Genomic DNA, 11,510 nt, shown 5'->3' on the forward strand with positions numbered 1-11,510 from the left:
ATCATCCAGGATTTACAGTGGGTCTTAAAGCCAACGGCTGGTGTCCGTATAAGAGAAAGTCAGAGGGAGATTTGACACCTAGAGACACATAAGCACAGAGGAGAAACATGCAGGAGGAGGCCACGTGAAGACAGAGGCAGAGACTGGAGGTAAGCAGCTATAAGCCAAAGACACTTGGAGTCCCCCGAGGCTGGAAGAGGCAAAGAAGGATTCACCCTAGAGTCTTTGGAGGGATCATGGCCCTGCCTATACGCAGGTTTTGGACTTCTGGCCTCCAGAACTGTGAAAGAGTAAATTTCTAATGTTTTTTTTTTTTCCCTTTTCTGTCAATATTTCTTTTATTTTCTGTATTTTTAAAATAATTTTTATCAGAGTACAGTTGATTTACAATGTTGTATTAGTTTCAGGTGTACAGCACGGTGATTCAGTCATACATATACATGTGTCTATTCTTTTTCAGATTCTTTTCCCATATAGGCCATTACAGAGTACTGAGTAGAGTTCCCTGTGCTGTACACTAGGTCCTTATTAGTTATCTATTTTATATATAGTAGTGTCGGTATGTCATCCGAACCTCCCAACTTATCTCTCCAGTAAATTTCTATTATGGCAGCTCCGGGAAATGGATACAAGCATGTCCAGTCCCAGCAGGTCTTTATACACTCCGGTTTGCAAGCAGCGGGGCGGGTGGGGAGGGTATGACCCCTGTAAGCTCTGGGTCAAGCAGGCTGCACAGGGACCTGTGGGTGGACCCTGCAGGCAGGCCTGGCAGAGCAACTTGACTTATAATCTTTAGACATGTGGCATGTGGGACTTTGTTTGTACTCTTGCCCTGGGCCTATCAGATGCGGGCCTGCCACTTGGCTGGGGATGCTCGCTGCCAGGCAGCACATGGAAGACCAGAGAACTCTTTGTAAAACCATCCAGAACAAGAGAAAAGACTTACAGATGTGGGCCGTCATCATTCTTCCTGTGAAAAGGCCCAGGTAGGTCCCCTTCCAGCTCAGCCTGCCCGTCAACAAGTTCTCTCTGCTTACGGGAGCTTCTGAACAGTGTTTTAGTGTCTCCTCTTAAATATAAACAGATGGCCAAAGATCACCAAGTCCTTGAGTCAGGAAAGGGTTCTGAAATGATGACAGGACCCCAGGCTTTAAAAATGGAAACAAACAAAATCTCTTAGAAATGAAAAATTTGAGAACAGAAATTAAAAATCTAATGGAAAAGTTGAAGATAAATTATGAAACTCCCTCAGAAAGAATAACCAAAAACCACCAAAGGAGATGGAAAAGAAGAAAGAAAATATATGAAAATTAGAGAATCTGGCCAGGAAATCTCAAATCCAAAATAGAGTAGTTCCAGAACAAGACAACAAGATAGCTGAAAATAAGAAATTTAAAAGAAATTCTACAAGAAAATTCCCAAGGATTGAAAGACAACTGTTTTCAAATGAAAGGACTCACTAGGTGCCCAGCACAATAAATGAAAAAAGAGCCACGTCAAGTCACACCAGTTGGAAATTTGAAAATTGTGTTTCAGAGGAAGAGCCTGTCTGGAGAGAAAACGCAGGTCAAATGTAAAGGATCAAAACTCAGGATGGCACTGACCCCGAAACACCATCTCCACAAGTTACAAAGAGAGCAGAACAAAGTGTTCAAACTTCCAAGGGAAAATTACTTCTATAGGCAAACTACCAATCAAGTCTGGAAGCAGAATGAAGATATTTATGGACATGCAACATTTCAAAAACATTCATCTCCCATGTGTCCTGTCTCAGGATGCTCGACTGAAACAACAGAGTAAAGTGAGAAAGAGAAAAACCTGATTTCCAGCAAAGAGGAGTGCAACCCGGAGAGTCCCCTCCAGGTGAAGGGACGCCCCAGTAGGATGGTGGAGGGGCATCCAGGACTGGTGTCTGTGCCTCAGACTGGGGATACGTTCAGCCTAGACTGGACCAGGCATGGGGGGTTTCACCAAGTGCATCTCCAAGAAAAAGATTAAGTTGAGAGATCAGCCAGTGTGTTCTGGCATGTTGAGAAGATCCATACAGTTCAAGCAGTGGGTTTGGGGATGAATGGGTGACTGGTACACAGAAAACTAAGGAAACCAGAACATGAAACTCAAGGGAAAGCAGAATAGTACAGAGTGCATGTGTAGCGACCTGGCTGGGAGTGACTAGTACTCACTTGAGTCTCTAATGTAGGCAGTGAGTGAAGACTTAGCCAAAATGTGTGATGTAACTAAATAGAGAGGATGGAAGAAAGGAAAGCAGTGGGGGTCGGGTGGACAGGCTGGTGGGAGAGAGTACAGTTCTCATCAACCACAGTAGGGAATCAATCACATAACACCAGTGACTAAAAATCAAGAAATGCTGCATGATCGTGTTATTGAAAATATGGAACACACGTTTCTGAAAAACGGGTGGAAGGGTTGAAAATTGTTGCCTCTGGGGAATGGAAATCAGGAATGGGGAAAGGTGAGTGAAAGTGGGGATGCTTTTTTTGTTTGTTTTAAGTCTTACGGAATTATGTATGAGTCTTTAAATTTGGGATGTACAAAACTTTAATAAAAATTAACAATAAAAAGAAAAATTTCCCATAACAGCAAGGTATAATTTTCACCGAAAAGAATGACAAGGGGGAAAATAGCCCTCTCATGCATGTCACGTTTGGGTGTACATTAAGACAGTTTCTCTGGAGAGAAATTTGGCAACCCATATCAAAATTGTAAGTGTTTGTCTATTCTAGTGTAGAATGTTCTAGGAATATTCTCTAAGGAAATGAAGAGACAAGGAAGGATGACACAGGTGTTCATGTAATTTTATTTATAATATTGCAAAACTGGCAACAATCTATGTGTCAGTGTGTGAGGGATCAGTTAATGAGTTATGGTATCTCTCTGCAAAGGAAATCCATGTAGCTCTTTAAAATGATGGTGCAGAGCCATATCTATCAACACAGAAATATTTCCATGACGTATGGTTAAGAAAAAAATGCATGCTCCAAAAACAGTTGTGTATAATATGAGCCTATCAGTGTAAATGTGCAGTTATATAGAATGAAGAACAGAGACATCCAGAAGAGAGAGAGATCCAGAAAGGTTACCAAAACGTAGCCATGACCCATGGGTGGTGCTGGATCTTGGGATATTTACTTCTTTTTTTATATTCGTCTATACTGAATATATTCTACATGAACACGTCACTTAAAAGAAATCAAGCAGTCGTGTTTACTTGGCCCTCTCCTTGCCCCTTCTCCTTGTCTGTCAGTTGCCAAGCCCTTTTCTTCCTATCCCTGCATCATCATTCCAATCGACCTCTCTTCTCCTTTTAAGCCAAATCTCACTTTTGAGCTCTGGATTCTTCTACTGAAGTGACTCCAACACAAATCCACCTGGATGTCCCTCAGGCACACGAACTCAACCTGCCCCAAACCGAATACATTGATTTCACCCAAACTGCTCCCATTTCAGCGCCCCCCACCTCCCCCAATAGCCCCACATCCCATCTACGCAATCGCTCAAAGCAGAAACCTGGGGCACCATTCTTGATCTAACCCTCCGCCTCCAGCCTGTCATGCTCCCGTTGGCACTACCTCTAAAGACCTCGCAAACCACTTCTTTCCACCTCTATGGCCTCTATACCATCCATGTTTTCATTCATTCAACAAATATTTATTGACCACCTCCTGTGTGCCAGGCACTGGGTGGGGCTGGCATACAATGGAGAATAAGAGAGACAAGGTTCTGTTCTCATGAATGGAGCCTTGTGTGTGACAGAACGGGTGGACAATAAACAAATAAACAAAACAATTACCTAATGGAGTAAATCCTAGAAGAAAATAAACACAATGTGTGATAAAGCATAACCGGCGGCAGGGGAGGGGTCCTGACTCTAGATGGGGGGCGGGGAAGGCTCTCTGAGCCAGGAGAGATGGAGATGGAGCCAGGCACCAGGGCGCTCCCCTCCTCCCAGGGCCCTTGCCTTCGCCTTTCCCCTCTTCAAAACAGTGAGGTGATCTTATCAAAAGCCAACTGATCACATTAGCATCCCCCTGGCCACCCTTGTTAATGTCCCTCATGAGGCCTCGTGTCTCTTTCTGGCCTCACCTCCGTCCACTGCCCCTGCACACCCTCTGCTCCAACTAAGCAGAACCTTCTGTCTCCTGAATGCTTTTTCTGCACTGCCAGCCTCCCTGTGGGTTGCCCTGGACCCACTTCCTCCAGGAAGCCCTTCAGTTTTGGCTCGTGAACACTGTTGCCGCACTGCACCGTCACTGATGACTATTTCTGTGTCTGAATCTGCAGGAGGGCAGGGCTGGGCCTCCCCCTGGCCACCACTGAACCCCCACTGGTGCCAGTTCTCATCCTTTCTCACCCCAGCTGCTACCTTTCCTTTTCAACTCTTCCCTTATGACAATCCATCTGAGAGAAGAATCTTGCTAAAATGAGTGGCAAAGGCAGAACAGTGAACTCAAACTACTGATGTCCCTAGGGCACACCTGAGCCGGAGGAAAGGGTGTTAGGTTTGGAGCGCTGCGTCCAGCCATAAGGAATTCGTGTTACAGGCGGAGGACAAAATTCCTGTGCATAGAGGGGAAGGGAGGGCTGTGAGGCAGAGAGCAGTTTTGGGGCAGAGGTGGGTCTTCTCGGGGGATGATAGAGCCTGCAAAGCAGACCTCAGTCAAGCAGAGGAGGGAACACATGAATCCACACTCTCTGCTCTCTTGCACTCCAACTTTGAGGTGTCTCAAAAGCACACGAGGCTAGCTGGCTCAGCAGACCCCAGGGGTGCCGCTGAGCTGGGGAGAGGTGGATGGTGGGGAATGGGGCGGACCTCTGCCACAGAGAAGTTGGCTGGGAGCTGCGCAGACTGTGTCCCAGGTCATGGGGTTGTTTGCTCATTCGTCCACTCATTCATTCTTTCAGTGAATATTTCTTGACATCCTGCCATTTGCCAGACTATTTTCAGTGCTGGAAACCTAGTAGCTAGTAAAGCAGATGAAGTGCCTGCTCTCTTGGACCTTGGGAGGTGATGGAGGCTCTTAGAGAAACAAATACACAAATAGACTACTTCAGGTGGCAATGGCGATGAAGGAAAATAAAACAGGGTGAGGTTTAGAGTGAGACGGTGATATAATGTATAGGGGGGTTAGTAAATTTTTACTGGGTGCTCAGTAACCCTATCTATTTTTCTTTTGTTAGCCCCGGCTCTTGTAAAGTTTGGTTCAAACCAGCACTTCTCAAACTTTGATGAGTAGTCACCCAGGGGTCTGGTTAAAATGCAGATTTTAATTCAGTATGTCTGGGGTGGGGACTCAAACTCTCACTACTAAATAACTCTCAGGTGACACCTTGGCTTCTGGTCCCTGGACCACACAGCTCTGCCTTTGGGGCTAAGAGGAAAGCTGTGGGTCCCTCCCAGTTAACAGAGGGACCATGCCTCCTGAGGGCGATGGCAAGACAGTGATGTCAGCCTTAAGGGAGAGCAAACAGCAGCAGCAAAAGTGACCCTAGCCAGTCTTCTGCCCCTCCTGGTGTGCAGAGGTCTTCATCCATAACTGTCTCTGGATGATCTGGGTTTGAAACCAGCAAGGAAGCCATGGAGTTTCCTTAGAGCTTCTCCATTTTGGAGACGAACTCCCAAATGCATAGTGAGGGACATGAGGCCTGCAGCAGCCTAGCTCTCTCCCTTATCTTTCACTATAAGCCTTCATGAACCCTGGATTTCTACCAGGGTCACAGTGAGTACTGCTCCTTTTCCCCCTTCCCCAGGGTCTCCATCCCCCAACAATGTTCTTCACCTCCAAGCAATTTGGTACTGCTGTTCCCTCCGTTTAGAATTTCCATTCCCCTCATGGCCAGAAGGTCAGATCTCACCCATCCTCCAAGGTCCAGCTCAAATGCCATGCCCCCCACCAGCCTTGCCCATCCCCCCTGCCAGGAGCTTCTTAGAAATCCTACAAAGCTTCACTTGAACCTGTTTTTGGTTCAGTAATTTCTTCCTCCTCTCAATGAGTTATTTGTGTCTTAGTTTTACTTTCCTTCCAGGATGTGAGCTCCGAGAGGAAAGGCCCACCTCTAATCGTATTCTTTCCCCCATCCCTACCCTAGTTCCCAGTACCTGGTCATGACCTAAGAATTGTCCTATGAATGAAAAATAAATGAATAATGAAAAATAAATGAACGATTAGGTTTGAAATCACCACCAGCAGGAGGAAGAATGTGCTAGCCCAGTGATTCTCAAAGCTCAAGCAGTAGCACCCCCTGGGAACTGGTTAGATTGCAAATGGTCAGGCCCTACCCCAGAGGTGAGGCTTGGAGACCCTGGGGGCAGAGCCCAGCAATTGATCTACATCTACTTTTTAACCAGGCCTCCAAGTGGCTCTGACGCTTGCTCCAGAGTGAGAACCATAGAGTTGAGCCTGATGTACATCCATCATTCCTCAGCTGTCCTCCTCCAGTGCTTCAGCCTTCACCTGGTTCCACCAGGGAGCAAGGAGGAGAGAGGGGTGCCGCCAGCATGGAGGGCAGGGAATGGATAGGGCTGAGTAGAATGGATAGGGCTGAGCAGAAGGCTCATGCTGGAAGAGACAGAGTGGGTGGGGAGACATGGAGGGAAGGAGGAGGGAGGAAAAGAGGGGAAGGGGAGAAGGAAGGGGAGAAGAAAAGGAAAGAGGCAGAGAGGGAAATGGAGAGGAGCTCGGCCTCCTGGGGTGGGGTGGGGCGAAGAGACAGCATTTTCCAGAAGGTCATCCCTCCCTCCATCCCCGGCCAGCTCACACTGGGTGCTGGCGGGGGACCCTGGAGACCTATCTGTGCGGCCTCCCAGCCCCTGTGCGGGCCTTGGGACCCCAGCCCGGTGTCCCCCCACACCCGCGCCCCATGCCCGGTACTTGCTCGTGCTGGGGGGGCGCCTCCAGCCCCGGCGTCGCCAACACGGCCATACCTCCGGTGCACACAGCCGCTGCCGAGGGTCTCTGAGTCTGCGGGCGGGGGCTGCCTGGATGCCCAGCCCCAGGCAGTGTGGTCTCGGTACCAGCACGGGGAGCCTCCTGCAGAGCAGGGATGCTCATGATGGTCACCATCACCACTGAGGAGACCCTCTGGGTCTCAGGGCCCTCTGTGGTCATGCCATCAGCCGCCATCGCTAGTGAAACGCCCTGCGCCCCCCGCCCTTCCCGCGCTCTGGGCTGGACCCAGTGGCTCTGTTACCAGGCTACAGGAAGGATAAGATGTAGGGAGTCTAAGAATGAGCAGTGGAGATGAGAGAGGAGCGAGGACGAGCAAGGTCATTTTCTCCTCGGTTCCCTCTCTCAGAAGTGTTTATCAGAAGACAAGAGTTCAGGTGATGGTCCACATGCCCAGAGACTGACCCTCTGCTGCCTGCCCAGCCCCCTGCCCCTTCCTTCTCAGTTATCTGCAGCCTCAGTCAGGTGGGACAGCTCCCTGGTAAAGTCCCATCGGCCCCTCTACAGATGACAAAGGAGGGAAACTCCACTGTGGGAGAATGCAGAGCCCCTTCACCACTGTGCTCCTCCAGGACATGGGCCTTCCCCTGGGAGATCACCTGAACTCTTGTCTTCTGGGTCCAGCCCATGTAATTTGCAACTTTGTTTCCCAAATATAATGGTTGGCAGCTGACTCCATCATCAATGTGGAAAAGATGAACTTTAGTCCTGTTGTTTAGCTGTAATTTCTTCAGCATGTTAGCCCCAGTCTGCTGCCCCCATCCTCTCCTGGTCTACAGCCCCGAGGTGATTGTAATGATGTAAGAGAAGAAATGAGATAATGTCATAAAGGTGCTTGAAAAACAAGGTGGAGTCAAGAATAGATAGACAAATATGGTATATTGTACAGGAAGAGAGAAATAGACCCATGGGACAGAGCAGAAAGACTCCAAATGGACACATGCATTGACAGGAACTATTTTTATGAGAAGAATGGCAAATCAGCAGGGAAAGGATGGACTGGGTAGTAATTAGCTTATCCATGTGAAAAAAGTTACAGCATAACAAGACAAACAGATGGCTTAAAAAGAAAAACTTTAAGAAGACAATTTAAAAGAATATCTTTGTCATCTCAATATAGTAAAGATATATTAAACAAGAGTCAAGAAGAACAAACAATGAAGGAAAAGATTCATAAGTTAGTCTACATTAAAATGTAAAATTTCTGGGCTCCCCTGGTGGCGCAGTGGTTGGGAGTCTGCCTGTCGCTGCAGGGGACACGGGTTCGTGCCCCGGTCTGGGAAGATCCCACATGTCGCAGAGCGGCTGGGCCCGTGAGCCATGGCCGCTGAGCCTGCGCATCTGGAGCCTGTGCTCCGCAACGGGAGAGGCCACAACAGTGAGAGGCCCATATACCGCAAAAAAATAAAATAAATAAAATAAAATTTCTGTACAATGGAAAGTTACCATTAAAAAGAAGCAAACTGAGAGGGGAGACAGCAGAAGCAAGAAGAACTACAATCCTGCAGCCTGTGGAACAAAAACCATATTCACAAAAAGATAGACAAGATGAAAAGGCAGAGGGCTATGTGTCAGATGAAGGAACAAGAAAAAACCCCAGAAAAACAACTAAATGAAGTGGAGATAGGCAACCTTCCAGAAAAAGAATTCAAAATAATGATAGGGAAGATGATCCAGGACCTCGGAAAAAGAATGGAGGCAAAGATCGAGAAGATGCAAGAAATGTTTAACAAAGACCTAGAAGAATTAAAGAACAAACAAATAGAGATGAACAATACAATAACTGAAATGAAAGCTACACTAGAAGGAGTCAGTAGAAGAATAACTGAGGCAGAAGAATGGATAAGTGACCTGGAAGACAGAACAGTGGAATTCACTGCTGTAGAACAGAATAAAGAAAAAAGAATGAAAAGAAATGAAGACAGGGCTTCCCTGGTGGCACAGTGGTTGAGAGTCCGCCTGCCGATGCAGGGGACACTGGTTCGTGCCCCGGTCCAGGAAGATCCCACATACCGCAGAGCAGGTGGGCCCGTAGGCCATGGCCACTGAGCCTGCACGTCTGGAGCCTGTGCTCTGCAACAGGATAGGCCACAACAGTGAGAGGCCCGTTTACCACAAAAAAAAAAAAAAAAAAAAAAAAGAGACCTCTGGGACAACATTAAATGCAACAACATTCACATTATAGGGGTCCCAGAAGGAGAAGAGAGAGAGAAAGGACCAGAGAAGATATTTGAAGAGATTATAGTTGAAAATTTCCCTAACATGGGAAAGGAAATAGCCACTCAAGTCCACGAAGTGCAGAGAGTCCCATACAGGATAAACGCAAGGAGAAACACACTGAGACACATAGTAATCAAATTGGCAAAAATCAAAGACAAAGAAAAATTATTAAAAGCAGCAAGGGAAAAATGACAAATAATATACAAGGGAATTCCCATAAGGTTAACAGCTTATTTCTCAGCAGAAACTCTACAAGCCAGAAGGGACTGGCATGATATACTTAAAGTGATGAAAGGGAAGAACCTACAACCAAGATTACTCTACCCAGCAAGGATCTCATTCAGATTCAATGGAGAAATCAAAATCTTTACAGACAAGCAAAAACTAAGAGAATTCATCACCACCAAACCAGCTCTACAACAAATGCTAAAGGAACTTCTCTAAGTGGGAAACACAAGAGAAGAAAAGGACCTACAAAAAACCCCCAAAACAATTAAGAAAATGGTCATAGGAACATACATATCGATAATTACCTTAAACGTGAATGGATTAAATGTTCCAACCAAAAGACACAGGCTCACTGAATGGATACAAAAACAAGACCCATATATACGCTGTCTACAAGAGACCCACTTCAGACCTAGGGACACATTCAGACTGAAAGTGAGGAGATGGAAAAAGATATTCCATGCAAATGGAAATCAAAAGAAAGCTGGAGTAGCAATACTCATATCAAATAAAATAGACTTGAAAACAAAGAATGTTACAGAGACAAGGAAGGACACTACATAATGATCAGGGGATCAATCCAAGAGATATAACAATTACAAATATATATGCACCCAACATAGGAGCACCTCAATACATAAGGCAACTGCTAACAGCTATAAAAGAGGAAATCTACAGTAACACAATAATAGTGGGGGACTTTAACACCTCACTTACGCCAATGGAAAGATCATCCAAAATGAAAATAAGGAAACAGAAGCTTTAAATGACACGGTAGACCAGATATATTTAATTGATATTTATAGGACATTCCATCCCAAAACAGCAGATTACACTTTCTTCTCAAGTGCGCATGGAACATTCTCCAGGATAGATCACATCTTGGGCCACAAATCAAGCCTCAGTAAATTTAAGGAAATTAAAATCATATCAACCACCTTTTCTGACCACAACACTATGAAATTAGAAATGAATTACGGGGAAAAAAACGTGAAAAACACAAACACATGGAGGCTAAACAATATGTTACTATATAACCAAGAGATCACTGAAGAAATCAAAGAGGAAATCAAAAATACCTAGAGACAAATGACAATGAAAACACGATGATCCAAAATCTATGGAATGCAGCAAAAGCAGTTTTAAGAGGGAAGTTTAGAGCAATACAATCCTACCTCAAGAAACTAGAAACATCTCAAATAAATAATCTAACCTTACACCTGAAGGAACTAAAGAAAGAAGAACAAACAAAACCCAAAGTTAGCAGAAGGAAAGAAATCATAAAGATCAGAGCAGAAATAAATGAAATAGAAACAAAGAAAACAATAGCAAAGATCAGTAAAACTAAAAGCTGGTTCTTTGAGAAGATAAACAAAATTGATAAACCATTAGTGAGACTCATCAAGAAAAAGAGGGAGATGACTCAAATCGATAAAATTAGAAATGAAAAAGGAGAAGTTACAACAAACACCACAGAAATACAAAGCATCCTAAGAGACTACTACAAACAACTCTATGCCAATAAAATGGACAACCTGGAAGAAATGGACAAATTCTTAGAAAGGTATAACCTTCCAAGACTGGACCAGGAAGAAGCAGAAAGTATGAACAGACCAATCACAAGTAATGAGATTGAAACTGTGATTAAAAATCTTCCAACAAGCAAAAGTCCAGGACCAGATAGCTTCACAGGGGAAGTCTATCAAACATTTAGAGAAGAGCTAACACCCATCCTTCTCAAACTCTTCCAAAAAATTGCAGAAGAAGGAACACTCCCAAACTCATCCTATGAGGCCACCATCACCCTGATACCGAAACCAGACAAAGATACTACAAAACAAGGAAATTACAGACCAATATCACTGATGAATATAGATGCAAAAATCCTCAACAAAATACTAGCAAACAGAATCAAACAACACATTAAAAGGATCATACACCATGATCAAGTGGGATTTATCCCTGTGATGCACGGATTCTTCAATATACACAAATCAATCAATGTGACACACCATATTAACAAATTGAAAAATAAAAACCATATGATCATCTTAATAGATGCAGAAAAAGCTTTGGACAAAATTCAACACCCACTTA

General features: G+C 45.1%; 1 protein-coding gene across 1 annotated transcript in view; it reads right to left on the minus strand.

Annotated features, from left to right (window-relative positions):
* The window catches only part of RNF175 (ring finger protein 175), a 66,712-nt gene extending 59,570 nt beyond the window's left edge, over positions 1-7,142 (minus strand). Inside the window, 1 exon segment of the mRNA XM_007472083.1 lies at positions 6,891-7,142. Coding sequence (XP_007472145.1) covers positions 6,891-7,142 — 252 coding nt within the window.
* Between the last annotated feature and the right edge of the window lie 4,368 nt (positions 7,143-11,510).

The sequence above is a fragment of the Lipotes vexillifer genome, unplaced genomic scaffold (assembly GCF_000442215.2).
Source record: "Lipotes vexillifer unplaced genomic scaffold, Lipotes_vexillifer_v1.1 scaffold498, whole genome shotgun sequence".
NCBI lineage: Eukaryota > Metazoa > Chordata > Mammalia > Artiodactyla > Lipotidae > Lipotes > Lipotes vexillifer.